This window comes from Heterodontus francisci, chromosome 42, assembly GCF_036365525.1.
Source record: "Heterodontus francisci isolate sHetFra1 chromosome 42, sHetFra1.hap1, whole genome shotgun sequence".
Classification (NCBI taxonomy): Eukaryota; Metazoa; Chordata; class Chondrichthyes; order Heterodontiformes; family Heterodontidae; genus Heterodontus; species Heterodontus francisci.
This window is the reverse complement of record NC_090412.1, coordinates 29,896,264-29,913,623: the sequence shown is the minus strand read 5'-3', so window position 1 is coordinate 29,913,623 and position 17,360 is coordinate 29,896,264. Positions and strand designations below refer to the sequence as shown.

At 46.9% G+C, this 17,360-nt stretch overlaps 1 protein-coding gene across 11 annotated transcripts in view; it reads left to right on the top strand.

Moving 5' to 3' along the window:
• Positions 1-1,707: 1,707 nt before the first annotated feature.
• fam149b1 (family with sequence similarity 149 member B1) overlaps positions 1,708-17,360 on the top strand; it is a 204,200-nt gene continuing 188,547 nt past the window's right edge. For all 11 annotated transcript variants that reach the window (XR_010970903.1, XM_068020280.1, XM_068020279.1 and 8 more), the window contains exons 1-4: positions 1,708-1,846; positions 8,578-8,691; positions 14,045-14,180; positions 14,402-14,544. Coding sequence is in view for 10 of the 11 variants with exons in the window: in XM_068020280.1 (XP_067876381.1) it covers positions 1,800-1,846; positions 8,578-8,691; positions 14,045-14,180; positions 14,402-14,544 (440 nt within the window). In the remaining variant the exon portion in view is untranslated. The remainder of the gene's footprint in view (positions 1,847-8,577; positions 8,692-14,044; positions 14,181-14,401; positions 14,545-17,360) is intronic.

Below are 17,360 nucleotides of genomic sequence, written 5' to 3'. Positions count from 1 at the left end.
AGCCCGGGGCCCAGAGAGAGAGAGAGAGAGAGAGCCCGGGGCCCAGAGAGAGAGAGAGAGAGAGAGCCCGGGGCCCAGAGAGAGAGAGAGAGAGAGCCCGGGGCCCAGAGAGAGAGAGAGAGAGAGCCCGGGGCCCAGAGAGAGAGAGAGAGAGAGCCCGGGGCCCAGAGAGAGAGAGAGAGAGAGCCCGGGGCCCAGAGAGAGAGAGAGAGAGAGCCCGGGGCCCAGAGAGAGAGAGAGAGAGAGCCCGGGGCCCAGAGAGAGAGAGAGAGCCCGGGGCCCAGAGAGAGAGAGAGAGAGAGCCCGGGGCCCAGAGAGAGAGAGAGCCCGGGGCCCAGAGAGAGAGAGAGAGAGAGAGCCCGGGGCCCAGAGAGAGAGAGAGAGAGAGCCCGGGGCCCAGAGAGAGAGAGAGAGAGAGAGCCCGGGGCCCAGAGAGAGAGAGAGAGAGAGAGCCCGGGGCCCAGAGAGAGAGAGAGAGAGAGAGAGAGCCCGGGGCCCAGAGAGAGAGAGAGAGAGAGAGCCCGGGGCCCAGAGAGAGAGAGAGCCCGGGGCCCAGAGAGAGAGAGAGCCCGGGGCCCAGAGAGAGAGAGAGCCCGGGGCCCAGAGAGAGAGAGAGCCCGGGGCCCAGAGAGAGAGAGAGCCCGGGGCCCAGAGAGAGAGAGAGCCCGGGGCCCAGAGAGAGAGAGAGCCCGGGGCCCAGAGAGAGAGAGAGCCCGGGGCCCAGAGAGAGAGAGAGCCCGGGGCCCAGAGAGAGAGAGCGCCCGGAGCCCAGAGAGAGAGAGAGCCCGGGGCCCAGAGAGAGAGAGCGCCCGGAGCCCAGAGAGAGAGAGCGCCCGGAGCCCAGAGAGAGAGAGAGCCCGGGGCCCAGAGAGAGAGAGAGAGAGAGAGAGCCCGGGGCCCAGAGAGAGAGAGAGCCCGGGGCCCAGAGAGAGAGAGAGAGAGAGAGAGCCCGGGGCCCAGAGAGAGAGAGAGAGAGCCCGGGGCCCAGAGAGAGAGAGAGAGAGAGAGCCCGGGGCCCAGAGAGAGAGAGCCCGGGGCCCAGAGAGAGGGAGCCCGGGGCCCAGAGAGAGAGAGAGAGAGAGAGAGAGCCCGGGGCCCAGAGAGAGAGAGAGAGAGCCCGGGGCCCAGAGAGAGAGAGAGAGAGCCCGGGGCCCAGAGAGAGAGAGAGAGAGCCCGGGGCCCAGAGAGAGAGAGAGAGAGCCCGGGGCCCAGAGAGAGAGAGAGCCCGGGGCCCAGAGAGAGAGATAGAGAGCGAGCCCGGGGCCCGGAGAGAGAGAGAGAGAGTGAGCGAGCCCGGGGCCTGGAGAGAAAGAGCGAGCCCGGGGCCCAGAGAGAGAGAGAGCGAGCCCGGGGCCCAGGAAGAGAGATAGAGAGCCCGGGGCCCAGGAAGAGAGATAGAGAGCCCGGGGCCCACCAAGAGAGGCAGGGAGAGCCCGGGGCCCGGAGAGAGACAGGGAAAGCCCGGGGCCCAGGGAGAGAGAGAGAGAGAGAGAGAGAGAGGCAGGGGGAGCCCGGGGCCCAGGGAGAGAGAGAGAGAGAGAGAGAGAGAGAGAGAGACAGGGAGAGCCCGGGGCCTGGAGAGAGACTGGGAGCCTGGGACCCAGAGAGAGACAGGGAGAGAGCAAGACAGAGCCCAGGGCCCAGGGCAAGAAAGAGAGCCCGGAGCCCAGGGAGAGAGAGAGAAAAAGGCTGGGGCCCAGGGAGAGAGAGAGAAAGCCCAGGGATTGGGTCCGGGTTGAGGAGGCAGTGGACAGGACGATGCACTGTGCCCGGATCACCCTACAGAACAAAGCGGCGGAATGATCCACAGATACAGTCGGAGGCCAGTCTCTAACAGGCCGGAGATGTGAGTGAGGGGCTGCGGGCCGGGGTCACTGTGGAGCTGACCTGATCCTTTGGTGGGATGGGGAGCCAGGCCCTCGGTTCCTCCCCAATGGGACAAACTGAGGCCTTTCAGCCCCTCCACCCTTTGTTGGTGTTTGGGCAGAAGCTGCTGCGTCTCGACTGGTGTACAGTGGCAGCAGTGCGTACCATCTACAAGATGCACTGCAGAAACTCACCAAGGCTCCTTAGACAGCACCTTCCAAACCTACGACCTCTGCCACCTAAAAGAACAAGGGCAGCAGATGTATGGGAACACCACTGCCTGTGAGTTTTCCTCCAAGCCACACGCCATCCTGACTTGGAACTGTATCGCCGTTCCATTCACTGTGGGTGAAACATGTGGGATTCCAGTTATGTGGAGAGGCTGGAGTTGATCTCCTTAGAGCAGAGGAGGTTAAGGGGAGATTTAATAGAGGTGTTCAAAACTACGAGAAGGTTTTGTAGAGTAAATAAGGAAAAACTGTTTCCAGTGGCAGGAGGTTCCATAACCAGAGGGCACAGATTTAAGATAATTAGCAAAAAGATCAGAGGGGAATGAGAATTTTTATTATGCAGTGAGTTGTTCAGGTCTAGAAGGTTTTGCCTAAAATGATGGTGGAAGCAGATTAAATAATAAATTTCAAAAGAGAATTGGAATAATATTTGAAAAGAAGAACATTGTAGGGCTATGGAGAAAGCAGGAGGAGTGGCAGTAACTGGATTGCTGTCGAAGGAACCAGCACAATGGCTGAATGGTGGCCTCCTGTGCTGTTGGAGTCTCTTGATTCCTTCACCAGTCTCTTTCTCTCTGACAGCAAATGTTCTCTCTCCCTCTCAGCTTTCAGAAGTTTATAGAATACAAAATCAATAGCAAGTAAAGTCATTTTCTTTGTCTCCTCTCTTTCAAAAGAAATTCATATTATCTTTATCCGAATGAAACATTTTGAAATTTGCCTTCTAGTTTTTCAAATACTTTTGAAAAGCGAGAGTGGAAATTGCTAGAAAAACATTTAATCGATACAGCTGACTAACCAGTGTGGAATCATGTTGGGAAAATGAAGTACACTGCACTTGTTCAGAGATTCCAAACTCTGTCACAAGTTTAGGTGGAAATATGAAATCTGAGCCCAGGTTTTACAGAGACGGGCACCCTTTAAGTGGAAAGTTTAATGAAAAGACATATGAACATAAGAAATAGGAGCTGGAGAAGGTCTTGCAGTCCTTCCAGTCTGCTCTTCCATTCAGTAAGATTATGGCTGATCTACCTCAGCTTCAGCTTCCCACTCTGTCCCCATATTCTTTCATTTCCTTAGATTCACTAGATAAGTTTAGTCATGTGATTGTACAATATGTAATCACTCAAATCTTTATCATATCCAGGATTCAAAATGAGGATTCCAACATAAAGAGAAAGAAACAGATCATATATTTCATAATGATGTGCTTAAGCTTGGCGAGAAAATGGTCCTTTGTGTCTGAGTAACTAATTTAAGTGACGATACTGCCACCGAGGGCCATGATTAAAGACTGTGAACCAGGGAAAACAACAGGGGAAGGCCAGGAGTGAGGCAAGACCATGAGCTCCCCAATCCTCCATTGGCGAATTTATGCTAGAGTTTGTTGTAGAACTCATTAGAAGCGGTGGAGCGTGGCAATCCAGGAGTGCGGATACCTGTGATCCCAGAGTGTGGAGCATAGATAACGGCAATGTGGGAGTGCATATAGCTCCAATCCAGGAGCATGGAGCACGGATAGCACCGATCTAGCAGTGATGATAGCTGTGATCCAGGTGTGCACAGCATGGCAATCCAGGAGTGTGGAATGTGACGATCCAGTGAACGGATAGCTGCGATCCAGGAGCGCGGAGTGCAGGCGACGGCAATGCAGGATTGTGGAGTGCAGACAGCTTTGATCCAGGAGCATGGATAATGGGAGTGTGGAGTGCAGATAGCTCCGATCCAGGAGTGATGATAGCTGTCCAGTATGCGGAGCACGGCAATCCAGGAGTGTGGAATGTAACGATCCAGTGAACGGATAGCTGCGATCCAGGAGTGCGGCGTGCGTTGATCGAGTCCGTGAATAGCTGCGATTCAGAAACGCGGGGTGTGGCAAGCGAGGAGCGGCCAATGTCTTGGTCCCGTTGCTAATGGTGCGTCAGGCCAACCCCACTTTCCAGAAACTGTTACAATACTCTTTACATTTTCCTCAGTCTATCCCAGTATCTTGGAGGTTTTTCCCAAATTAGGAAGCTGGAAGATTTCACAAAATGATTATCAAGTGCTGATATTTTGTTTTACATCAGAGAGACAGCCAACTGGGGGGAAATTCAAGCGCTGTGCTTCATTCTGTTTTCACTGTGAATTTTAGATTAGTCATTGGCAGATTTATTTTGAATCGCAGGCTGATTAAAAACTGTAGCACGGAAAGAAACTAGTTGACCAATCACACCTGCTCCACTGCTGAATTTTCAACTGAAGAGATCTGCTCTGATCCCCTTTCTCTGTATTCTTGTATATTTTTAATTTTCAAATACTTTACATTTCCTTGTAATTCAACTTACAGTCTCAGCAGCAATAGCCACTAACGCTGATACGTTCCATGTTCTAATAACTATTGTCTGTACTCCTTTGTTATTTATTCACTGACCAGAGAAAACAATCTCTCCCTATTCACCCTCTCATTCTTTCATCATTTGAAAGACCGGTATTAGGACGCACTGTTTCAGTGGGAGAAATGCCAATTTTTCAAGCCTTCATAACTGTAACCTCTTATTCCTGGTGGTGTTCTAATAAAATTTTATTCTTTTTCTCTAATATTGTGCAGCTGTGCTCACTAGTTATTTAGCTGCCTTGGGTTGGGGGAATATTGCGTTCCAGAAACCAATCAAAAAGAATTCATTTTCACTGGACAGAAGCTTCTTTGCAAACTCTTTCAATGGAGCTGAGCATTTCTCTCAAACTTCTAACCCCAGCATCATCTCAGACTCACCTTGAAAATATCTGTGTGATAGGTATCTAGAATCATAGTTTAAGGCAGAAAGAGGCCACTTGGCCCATTGTGTCTGTGCTGGCCAAAAAACAATCCACCTATTCTAATCCCACGTTCCAGCATTTGGTCCATAGCCCTGCAGATAATGGCACTTGAGGTGCATATCCAGATTCCTTTGAATGAGTTGAGGGTCTCTGCCTCAACTACCCTCTCAGGCAGTGAGTTCCAGACCCCCACCACCCTCTGGGTGAAAACATTTTTCTCCTCTCCCCTCTAATTTTTCTACCAATCACTTTAAATCTATGCCCCCTCGTCACTGACCTCTCTGCTAAGGTGTCTAGACTCTTCAGCTCCACTCTATCCAGGTCGCTCACAGTTTTGTACATCTCAATCAAATCTTCCCTCAGCCTTCTCTGTTCCAAGGAGAACAACCCCAGCCTATCCAATCTTTCCTCATAGCTGCATTTTAGCAGTCCTGGCAACATCCTCGTAAATCTCCTCTGTACCCTCTCTAGTGCAATTACATCCTTTCTGTAATGAGGTGACCAGAACTGCACACAGTACTCAAGTTGTGGCCTGACCAATGAGTTGTACAGTTCCAGCATAACCTCCCTACTATTATATTCTATGCTAATGAAGGAAAGGATTCCATATGCCTTCTTAACCACCTTATCGACCTGTCCTGCAACCTTCAGGGATCTGTGGGCATTTTCCCATTAATCGTGTATTCCTTTGCCTTGTTAGACCTCCCCAAATGCATCACCTCACAAGTGTCCGGGTTGAATTCCATTTGCCACTTTTCTGCCCATCTGACCAGACTTGCAGCCTCGCTATCTACCACAAGGCCAATCTTTGTGTCATCTGCAAACTTCTTGATCATGTCCCCTACATTTACTTCCAAATTGTTTACATATACCACAAAAAGCAGGGGACCCAGTACTGAACCCTACGGAACACCACTGGAAACAGCCCTCCAGCCTAGAGGCCTGCTTTAGGTCGGGAAAAAGAACCCAACTGAACCACAGCGGGCCCGACCCGGCCTGAGTCCCTCCGATTTCGCCCCGAGCCCGACCCGACCCGACCCGACCCGAACCCGCCACTAGTTGGCCGGACCCGACCATCACTTTACTTACGTTCCTGACATCAAACCTGTAAGAAGCTGCAGCGCATGCGCATGACGTCATAGTGACGTCACACGCTCACTGCGCAGACTCAGTTTCGTCCCGGACTCCCAGCTCAGTTAAGTTTTTATATTTTTAATACTTATCAGCAGAGCACTTACCATGTGTGTCCGGCCCGACTCGATCTGGACTCGGCCCGACCGGGCCTAAGCCCGAAAGCCGGCCCCGGAAGATGGGCCCGACCCGATCCAAACCCAACATGTCGTCGGGTCGGGTCGGGTAGCAGTCCTCTACTCCAGTCGTTGAAACACTTTGTTTCCTGCCACTGAGCCAATTTTGTATCCGCCTTGCTACATTTCCCATGGGATTTTTTTTTACCAGTCTGCCATGTGGGACCTTGTCAAAAGCCTTGCTAAAATCCATGTAGGCCACATCAACTGCCCCACCCTCCTATATCTTCCTTGTTACTACTTCAAAAAATTCGATCAAGTTGGTTAAACAAGATCTTCCCTTAACAAATCCATGCTGACTATCCTTGATTAACCTGTGCCTTTCTAAGTGACAGTTTACCCTGTCTCTCAGAATAGATTCCAATAATTTGCCCACTACTGAGGTTAGACTGACTGGCCTGTAATTATTTGGTCTATCCTTCGCTCTCTTTTTAAACAGAGTTACAACGTTAGCAGTTCTCCAATCCTCTGACACCACACCTGTATCAAGTGAGGACTGGAAAATGATGGTCAGACCTCTGCTATTTCCTCTCTTGCTTTTAACAGCCTAGGGGACATTTCATCTGGTACTGGTGATATATAAATTTTCACAGATGCTAATCCCATTAATACTTCCTCTCTGCCTATGTTTATCACGTCCAATACTTCACACTCCTCCTCTTTGACTACAGTATCTGCATCGTCCCCTTCTTTTGTGAAGACAGACGCAAAGTGTTCATTAACAACCATACCCAACATCTTCGGCCCCTACACGTAGGTTACCTTTTTGATCTTTTATGGGCCCTACTCTCTCCTTCATTCTCCTCTTACTCTTAATGTATTGATGAAACATCTTTGGGTTCACCTTGATTTTGCTTGCCAATATTCTTTCATGCCCTCTCTTTGCTTTCCTTATTTCCTTTCTGATTTCACTCCTCCACTTTCTATTACTCCTCTCCACTTTCTATAGTATTGAGTTCTCGGTGTTGGACATAAGCTTTCCTTTTCTGCCTTATCTTACCCTATAAGCTCCTTGACATCCATGGGGCTCCAGATTTGGCCTCCTCACCCTTTTTCTTTGTGGGAACATGTTTACTCTGAACCCCTTGAATCTCCCCTTTGAATGCCTCCCACTGTTCTGACACTGATTTTCCTTCAAGCAGCTGTTTCCAGTCCACTTTCACTAAATCGCTCCTCAGTTGTAAAAATGGCCTTGCCTCAATTGAGAACTCTAACTCCTGTTCTATCTCTGTCCGTTTCCAAAATTATGTTAAAACTGACTGAATTATGATCACTATCACCAAAATGCTCTCCCACTGCCTCCCCTTCCACCTGGCCATCTTCATTTCCTAAAACTAAGTCTAAAACTGTACCCTCTCTTGTTGGACTTGCTACATACTGGGCAAAACAGTTCTCCTGAATGCACCTCAAGAATTCTGCTCCCTCAATTCCTTTCACATCAAAACTATCCTAGTTAATATAGGGGTAGTTAAAATCCCCTACTATTACTGCCATATTGTTCTTGCACTTCTCAGAGATTTGCCTACTTATCTGCTCTTCTATCTCCCTCTGACTGGCAGTCTATAGTACACTCCCAGCAGTATGATTGCTCTTTTTTTGTTCCTAAGCTCAATCCATATGGCCTCATTTGATGAACCTTCCAACATTTCCTCCCTCCTCACAGCTGTAGTAGTTTCCTTGACCAAAATTGCCACTCCCCCTCCTTTCTTCTCCCCCTCCCTATCGCGTCTGAAAACTCTGTAACCAGGAACGTTGAGCTGCCATTCCTGTCCCTCCCTAAGCCATGTTTCTGTAATAGCTATGATATCATACAGCCATGTGTCTATCTGTGCCCTCAGCTCATCTGCTTTATTTGCTATACTCTTTGCATTGAAATAGATACCCTTGAGCACTGCCAAACTCTTCTTTTCTTTTTTCTAACCTTTGTTTCCTCTGTCTTCCAGACTCATCCATTAACTTTCTGCTTTCCATTTTCATTTCTGATTTTGTCCCAACTGAGTCTACCCTCAAGTCCCCATCCTCCTGCCAGGGAACACTTTGTTACAAATGCAGAAGCCTTTCAATAAAGAGACAGAATGACGGTCATTAACCTGGAGCCAGAAATCTACAAATTTAAACTTCTATAATAAATGACCTCATCAGCTACATTCGCTGGGTTTGTCTATTGAGAACAGTGACCTTAAAAGAATAGGCCAGGTTGTCAGCTAACTGTGCTCGCGACCCTGCACTAGATGTGAGCAAATGCATGGGAAAGTCACCTATCTATCTATCCTATTTTTTATCTATCTGCAATATAATCAGAATAATTATTTGTGTTTTTGGAAAGGTGAAAAAAACAACCAATTTGATTTAAAAGTTGGCTTCTATTTCCACAGACAAGACCTGTTGCGACGCAGCATAGAAAATCACCCACCGCCAGACAAACTTGAAGAGTTTTCAACTCCCTCTCCCATCACCAGTGTTGAGGACACGGACTCCACCTGTAGTGGGTATGAGCTTCACTTGTTCCAGCTCCTTATTAACAAGTATCACAACAGTGTGTCTGCAGCAACTGAAGAGTCAGCCTAATGGGTAAAAGCACCGTTTGTGCAGAATCATGCTGACCAGAGTGTCCGAGACAAGATTTGTAGTCAAGGTTGATGGAGTTTATCTCAGGAAGGATACAGTTACCAACCCCAGCACCGTTGTGCTACAGAGGGGAGAAATCAAGCAGGGCTCCTGCTTGTTCTGTGCAGGGAGAGAAGTTTGTAAGGATGTCTGGTGAGGATGTCTGTGAGCTGGTTCGAGCCTGTTGATACTGCTGCCTCACACGTAAAGAATGGTGACAGTTCGAGCTGTCGATGCAAGGTTCATAAATAACGTTCTGGCCATTAATTATCCCTCAACCAAATTCAGTAGTCACATTACTGTTTTTGGGACCTTGTTCCAAATTGACGTTTGTTACGGCCATGTGGTGAGTCGTGTGAGTGGTTCCCACTGTTAAACTCCCACCTGACCGCAGCAAGTGTTTTTGTTATTGGAGTATTAACCCCTTTGTGTTTTATTTGTCAAATAAACAGATAGCAACGGATTTTCTTGTAGGTTTAAAACAGAAGATGAATTATTTGTTGAGCGATATGATCCCAAAATGATCGCAACACCACTCACGCACGCATTCACTTTCATACACACTCTCGAGATAGATACAAAAGTACAGGGTGAGAGGTGTTCAGAGTTCAGGTTGTAAAAGTCTTTTGTTTCAGGAATAAACTGTGGGATCTCTTTGGAAGGTGAATTTTTAAAGTTGAAGGCCTGTTTGTTGGTTGTCTGGTATTCATAGAAACATAGAAAATAGGAGCAGGAGTAGGCCATTCGGCCCTTCGAGCCTGCACCACCATTCAATACAATCATGGCGGATCGTCCAAACTCAATAACCTGTTCCCGCTTTCTCCCTGTATTCCTTGATTCCTTTAGCCCTAAGAACTATATCAAACTCTTTCTTGAATATGTTTAATGATTTGGCCTCAACTGCTTTCTGTGGTAGAGAATTCCACAGGTTTACCACTCTCTGGGTGAAGAAATCCCTCCTCATCAAAGTCCTAAATGACTTACCCCTTATCCTTAGATTGTGACCCCTCGTCCTGGACTCCCCTACCATCGGGAACATCCTTCCGGCATCTAGTCTGTCCAGTCCTGTTAGAATTTTGCAGGTTTCTATGAGATCCCCTCTCATTCTTCTAAACTCTAGCGAATACAAGCCTAATCGACCCAATCTCTCTTCATATGTCAGTCCTGCCATCCCAAGAATCCGTCCTGTGAACCTTTGCTGCGCTCCCTCCCGAGCAAAAACATCCTTCCTCAGATAAGGAGACCAAAACTGCACACAGTACTCCAGATGTGGTCTCACCAAGGCCGTGTATAATTGCAGCAATTCAATCCCATCAGTTTCCCTAACACCATTTCCCTACTAATACTGATTTCATACAGTTCCTCCTTCTCACTATACCCTATGTTCCCCAACATTTCTGGGAGGTAATTTGTGTCCTCCTTTGTGAAGGCAGAAGCAAAGTATGTATTTAATTGGTCTGCCATATCTTTGTTTCCCATTATAAATCCCCCCATTTGTCTTCACTGGGTTGTTGCAGTCTCATGGCGGTTCACTTTGGGTTGGAGATGGTACTGATGTCTTAGGTCAATTTTCACCTGTAGAAAAGTCGTTTTTGCAAAGGCACTCTCTTGTCTCTTTCTGATGAAAGGTCACTGACCTGAAACGTTAACTCTGCTTCTCTCTCCACAGATGCTGCCAGACCTGCTGAGTATTTCCAGCATTTTTTGTTTTTATAATTCTCTTGTCTCTGTTGTACCTAGCTTCCACTTGTCCCAGCAGGGTTCAACTGTATTGGCTGGGAATGATCTCTCTCTCACTCAGCCTTGCTGGAATTCAAGATGGCTTTTGTTGCATTGTGTGGCTGAGGAGAGACCAGACTGATGATGATCTTTCTAGTCCTGTCCTGAAAAGACTACCCCTTTGTTTCACAAAGCGATCATCTTTTCTTCTTCTGCTTCTTTGGCCTCCTTGTCTTGAGAGACAATGGGTAAGCGCCTGGAGGTGGTCAGTGGTTTGTGAAGCAGCGCCTGGAGTGGCTATAAAGGCCAATTCTAGAGTGACAGACTCTTCCACAGGTGCTGCAGATAAAATTGGATGTCGGGGCTGTTACACAGTTGGCTTTTAAGGTGAATATTTTTACAAAGGTTGGCTTCGCCCATGTGACTTCAGGTTTCACTCCCAGCTGGGCTGTATAATGGCCTTGATGATGGCCCCATTCTGAAGGAGGTTATTTGGAGACGAGAATTCTGTGTAAGGTCTGAGTGTGTTTGAGTATAGCTCATGTGATTATCTGTCACATTTCCATGCAGACGGGCTAAATTGAATGTCATTATCGTACCTGCTTCCACCACCTCCCCTGGCAGCAAGTTCCAGGCACTTACCACCCTCTGTGTAAAGAACTTGCCTCGCACATCCCCTCTAAACTTTGCCCCTCTCACCTTAAACCTATGTCCCCTAGTAACTGACTCTTCCACCCTGGGAAAATGCTTCTGACTATCCACTCTGTCCATGCCGCTCATAACTTTGTAAACCTCTATCATGTCACCCCTCCACCTCCGTCGTTCCAGTGAAAACAATCCGAGTTTATCCAACCTCTCCTCATAGCTAATGCCCTCCAGACCAGGCAACATCCTGGTAAACCTCTTCTGTACCCTCTCCAAAGCCTCCACATCATTCTGGTAGTGTGGTGACCAGAATTGCACGCAATATTCTAAGTGTGGCCTAACTAAAGTTCTGTACAGCTGCAGCATGACTTGCCAATTTTTATACTCTATGCCCCGACCGATGAAGGCAAGCATGCCATATGCCTTCTTGACTACCTTATCCACCTGCGTTGCCACTTTCAGTGACCTGTGGACCTGTACGCCCAGATCTCTCTGCCTGTCAATACTCCAAAGGGTTCTGCTATTTACTGTATACTTCCCACCTGCATTAGATCTCCCAAAATGCATTACCTCACGTTTGTCCGGATTAAACTCCATCTGCCATTTCTCCGCCCAAGTCTCCAACCGATCTATATCCTGCTGTATCCTCTGACAATCCTCATCACTATCCGCAACTCCACCAACCTTTGTGTCGTCCGCAAACTTACTAATCAGACCAGCTACATTTTCCTCCAAATCATTTATATATACGACAAACAGCAAAGGTCCCAGCACTGATCCCTGCGGAACACCACTAGTCACATCCCTCCGTTCAGAAAAGCACCCTTCCACTGCTACCCTCTGTCTTCTATGACCGAGCCAGTTCTGTATCCATCTTGCCAGCTCACCTCTGATCCCGTGTGACTTCACCTTTTGTACCAGTCTGCCATGAGGGACCTTGTCAAAGGCTTTACTGAAGTCCATATAGATAACATCCACTGCCCTTCCTTCATCAATCATCTTTGTCACTTCCTCAAAAAACTCAATCAAATCAGTGAGACACGACCTCCCTTTCACAAAACTATGCTGCCTCTCGCTAATAAGTTTGTTTGTTTCCAAATGGGAGTAAATCCTGTCCCGAAGAATCCTCTCTAATAATTTCCCTACCACTGATGTAAGGCCTATAATTTCCTGGATTATCCTTCTTAAAGAAAGGAACAACATTGGCTATTCTCCAGTCCTCTGGGACCTCACCTGTCGCCAATGAGGATGCAAAGATTTCTGTCAAGGCCCCAGCAATTTCTTCCCTTGCCTCCCTCAGTATTCTGGGGTAGATCCCATCAGACCCTGGGGACTTATCTCCCTTAATGCTTTGCAAGACACCCAACACCTCCTCCTTTTTGATAATGAGATGACTGAGACTATCTGCACTCCCTCCCCTAGGCTCATCATCCACCAAGTCCTTCTCTTTGGTGAATACTGATGCAAAGTACTCATTTAGTACCTCGCCCATTTCCTCTGGCTCCACACATAGATTCCCTTCTCTGTCCTTGAGCGGGCCAACCCTTTCCCTGGTCACCCTCTTGCTCTTTATATATGTATAAAAAGCCTTGGGATTATCCTTAATCCTGTTTGCCAATGACTTTTCATGACCCCTTTTAGCCCTCCTGACTCCTTGCTTAAGTTCCTTTCTACTGTCTTTATATTCCTCAAGGGATTCATCTGTTCCCAGCCTTCCAGCCCTTACGAATGCTTCCTTTTTCTTTTTGACTAGGCTCACAATATCCCGCGTTATCCAAGGGTATCCCGCGTTATCCAAGCTGAGGGTCATGCGTTGTCCTCCATTTTGCTGACAGTATATTGACCACGTTTTAAAAGTCTATTTTTATAATTCTTCAGTTTGAGTTCTGCATTTTCAATTGTTGCATTTTACATGAGCATAACACTGTTATATTTCCTAAATTACAAAAGTGACCACACTTCAATAGCAATTCATTGGCTGTAAGGTGCTTTGGGATGCCCTGAGGTTGTGAGAGGTGCTATGTAAAGTTATTTTGTTTTAAAAAAGCTAATATGTGGGGAGAGAATGAGGCATTGCATTCTGGTGGGAAATTTCTCCATTCCTGTCATTTCTCCTTTGTAAACTTTTTTTCTCCTGGTGCATTTTTTAACGTGTGAAAGTAAACAGTGGAGCGACAGGCTAGCCGCGTTTGTTCCTGTTTTCACACGATGTCCATACGTGCAGCTCCAGCAGGTGCCACTGGACGGTCAGGGACAGAAACTGTGGTCAGTGTTTCCCTCTGTAGTTCATAGAGGTCATATCCCAAGTGCTGCCGTGACTAGCTCCGCACAGTGTATGGAGTCTCACACCTTGTGATTTGCACAGCTAGTCAAACAGAACCAATGGACACAGGGAAAACAGCCTCATAATCTGAGTGCTTTCAAGGGATTGCTATTTAACTTGTTCCAAAGATCCCTTTTAATCAGGTGTCTGTATAGATGTGCAGAAGGACAGATGTGGAACACTATCCCAGCATGAGTCAGCACCACCAGGAAGGGGAAGAATTTCTGACAGCGTAATAATGGGTCATGTAAAGATTGAAGATGGAGTTTGTTTTCCCTGGCTGGTGTGTTTGGAACTTGAGGAATATTTGGAGGAGCATTGGTATTAATAAGGAAACCAGAAAGCTAAAAATATTGGTATTATCTTGACTGCTTTCTAATCAGCATCCCAATTTAATATTTTCAATATATCCTTCAAATGGTTGCTTTCTGCTGGGCAGGACTTGAGAAATTTGGGTTCTGTTCCTCCAATAGATGTTTTGCTTCTGTGCATGCAGCATTTTTCCCACGGTACAGGTTTGCACTGATACCTAACTGATGATGTTGCAGTGACTCCGAGATTTCTGAAGACACTAGCAGCCAGCCTTTGCTGGACGATTTTGGACGCCCTTGGTCTGCCATCAATAGCTACTCAGGAACCCGACTCTCCACTGCCTGCAGCTCTACCTTCTCCTGGGGTGACAATGTGAGTAGTGCTTTCCCAAGTGTCTGTACTGCATGTTGAGTGAGTAAATTCTCTGAGTGGTGCAGCTCTGTGCCGTACAGATAGGAAGGTCTTGTGTGGTGCTACAGTGCTTTTACCCCACTGGCTGTCAGAGGACCTCAGTCTTTTTTAAAATCCTGTTTAAATTTCAGTGCTGAAAGTGAAAGATGTATTCTTCTTTTCCATTGTATTGCATGTCCTAGGAGTTCGAGAAAGCAACTTCACAGCAGGTTCAACAGATGTTCAGTGAGATTGATGAGCTTCTGTTTGAAGAGAAGAAATGTTCTCGTGTACAGAGCTTGGAGAAGGAGTGTCAGGAATGGAAATGCAGCTTCCCACATTTTCGGTAAGGAAAGAATAAAGTGCTTAATGTCTCTGACGAGATGTTTCTATTCTCTCAGTGCACAAGTTACAGATAACAAAAATAATCTCTTCCACAGCACCACCCCTCACCACCTCATTACCCTTTTTTTCATCTTGTCTCCTGAAGGCATTGCTTTTTCTTGGGATACAGTTTCATGACCTGTATAGAATGTTGGCGCACAGAAACAGGCATTTGGACCTATGCCGGTGTTTGTTTCAGACAAGCCTCCTTCAACCCCTCTTCATCTTTTTGATGACTGGCTGCTTAGGATCATATGAAACAACAAGGACGTTGATGCTGAAATAACTGGTATCAGCTGGAGTGAAAGCCTGTTTTGGATAAATTATAGACCAGTTAGCCTAACATCTGTTGGTGGGCAATTACTTTCTTTCTTTTGGGCCTCCTTATCTCGAGAGACAATGGATACGCGCCTGGAGGTGGTCAGTGGTTTGTGAAGCAGCGCCTGGAGTGGCTATAAAGGCCAAATTACTAGATTATAAATAAGGATAGGGTGACTGAACACCTTGAAAATTTTAAGCTGATCAGAGAGAGCCTGCGTGGGTAAAGGGTAAGCCATAGTTGACTAATCCAATTGAATTTCGTCCCTCATAGTAAGACTGTTAGCTAAGGTTGAAGTATATGGAATTGAAGGCAAATTATCGACCCAGTTAGGAAATTGGCTGAGCAGCAGGAGACAGAAAATGGGGCTGATGGATAAGTACTTTAATTGGCAGGGTGTGTCTAGTGGTGTCCCGCAAGGATCTGTGTTGGGGCCTCAACTATTCATTGTGTTTATTAATGACTTAGAGACAAGAGTCATTGCAGCATAGAAGGAGGCCATTTGGGCCATCGAGTCCATGCCAGCTCTCTAGAGCAATCTAGTCAGTCCCATTCCCCTGCTGTGTCGCCTTAGCCTGCAAGTTTATTTCCCTCGGGTGCCCATCCAATTTTCCTTTTGGAATCCTTCATAATTTCTGCTTCCATTACCCTCATATGCAGCGAGTTCCAGGCCATTACCACTCACTGCATAAAAACATTCTTCTCCTCATCCTCCCTGCAGCTCTTAGAGTCATAGTGTTATACAGCTCAGAATCAGGCACTTCGGCCTATCGTGTCCGTGCCAGCCATCAAGCACCGAACTATTCTAATCCCATTTTCCAGCACTTGGCCCGTAGCCTTGTATGCTATGGCATTTCAAGTTCTCATCTAAATACTTCTTAAATGTTGTGAGGGTTCCTGCCTCCACCACCTCTTCAGGCATTTTTTGGACAGCAGCTGTTAGTAATGATTCTGCTTTTTCCATTTCCACACCCTCTGGACTCTTTTTTACTTATCCTATTGCAATCCTCTTTTGCTTGCATTATCATCCCTTTCCTGCCTTCCACCCTATCACAGATCTTCCCTTTTGTTCCTCCCTTCCCTCCCCCTTGCCCTGCCTGTCTACTTGCTTAAAACAATAACAACTTATGTTTATAAAGTGCCTTTAACATAATTAAACATCGCAAGGTGCTTCACAAGCATTATAAAGCAAAATTAGACACCGAGACACACAATGCGATATTATCCGGGCAGATGGCCAAAGGTTAGTCGAAGGTTTTAAGAGTGTCTTGAAGAAAGAGAGGTAAAGAATCGGAAAGATTTAGGGAAGGAATTCCAGAGCTTAGGGCCTAAGCATCTGAAGGCAAGGCCACTAATAGAACAATTAAAATTAGGGATTCTCAAGAGGCCAGAGTTAGATGAGCGCGGATATCTTGGAGGCATGTGGGGCTGGAGGCGATTATAGAGATGGGGAGGGACAATGCCATGTAAGGTTTTGAAAACAAGGGTGAGAATTTTAAAATCAAGGTGTTGCTTGATTGGGAGCCAATGGAGGCCAGCGAGCACAGGGATGGTGGGTAAATGAGACTTGGTGCAAGTAAGGACAAGGGCAGCAGAGTTTTGGATGGCCTCAGGTTTACAGAGAGTAGAATATGGGAGGCCAGCCAGGAATGCATTGGAATAGTCAAGTCTGGAGGTCACAAAGACACGAAGGAAGGTTTCAGCAGCAGATGAGCTGAGGCAGGGACGATGTTCCGCAGGTGGAAATAGGCAGTCTCAGTGATGGAGTGGATATGTGGTCAGCAGCTCAGCTCAGGATTAAGTATGACCACAAGGTTGGGAACAAACTGGTTTAGTCTCAAACAGTTGCCAAAGAGAGGGATGGTGTTGGCAGCTAGGGAACAGAGTTGGAGTCGGACCAAAGATAATGGCTTCACTCTTTCCAATATTTAATTGGAAGAAATTTCTGCTCATCCGGTACTGGACGTCAGATAAGCAGTTTGATAATTTAGTAACAGCAGAGAAGTCGAGAGAGCAGGTGGTGAGGTAGAACTCATCTCTTTTTGTAACCGATATAGTTCAATAATGTGTCTCCTTTCTATATCGAGCTAACAAAGGTCTATTGTGTTCGGTGACTGTATGTCTGCGTGGATTAACTGGTTCATTTCAGCTGTCGTCAATATCTATTAACCATTTCTGCTTATGTCTCTCAAATCTACACTGTGTAGGGGCCAGATTGTATACTTACAGGGTGATGAGTTTTCATGGAAATTATTAATGTGGATATAAGAACTTATTTTGGAACAAAAGTTGACACGAAAGGTGACCAGAAACATAAAATAAGATTTTGTGAAATTGTGCTTGGGACAATATCAATTTCCCTTGTCACATAGAGCAGGAGTTGCGGTCAAGCAGGTTAGAGGGCGGGTGATAATTGGGTGGGGTGCTGAGGGAGGAGGGTGAGAAGAGGTGGAAGGGTG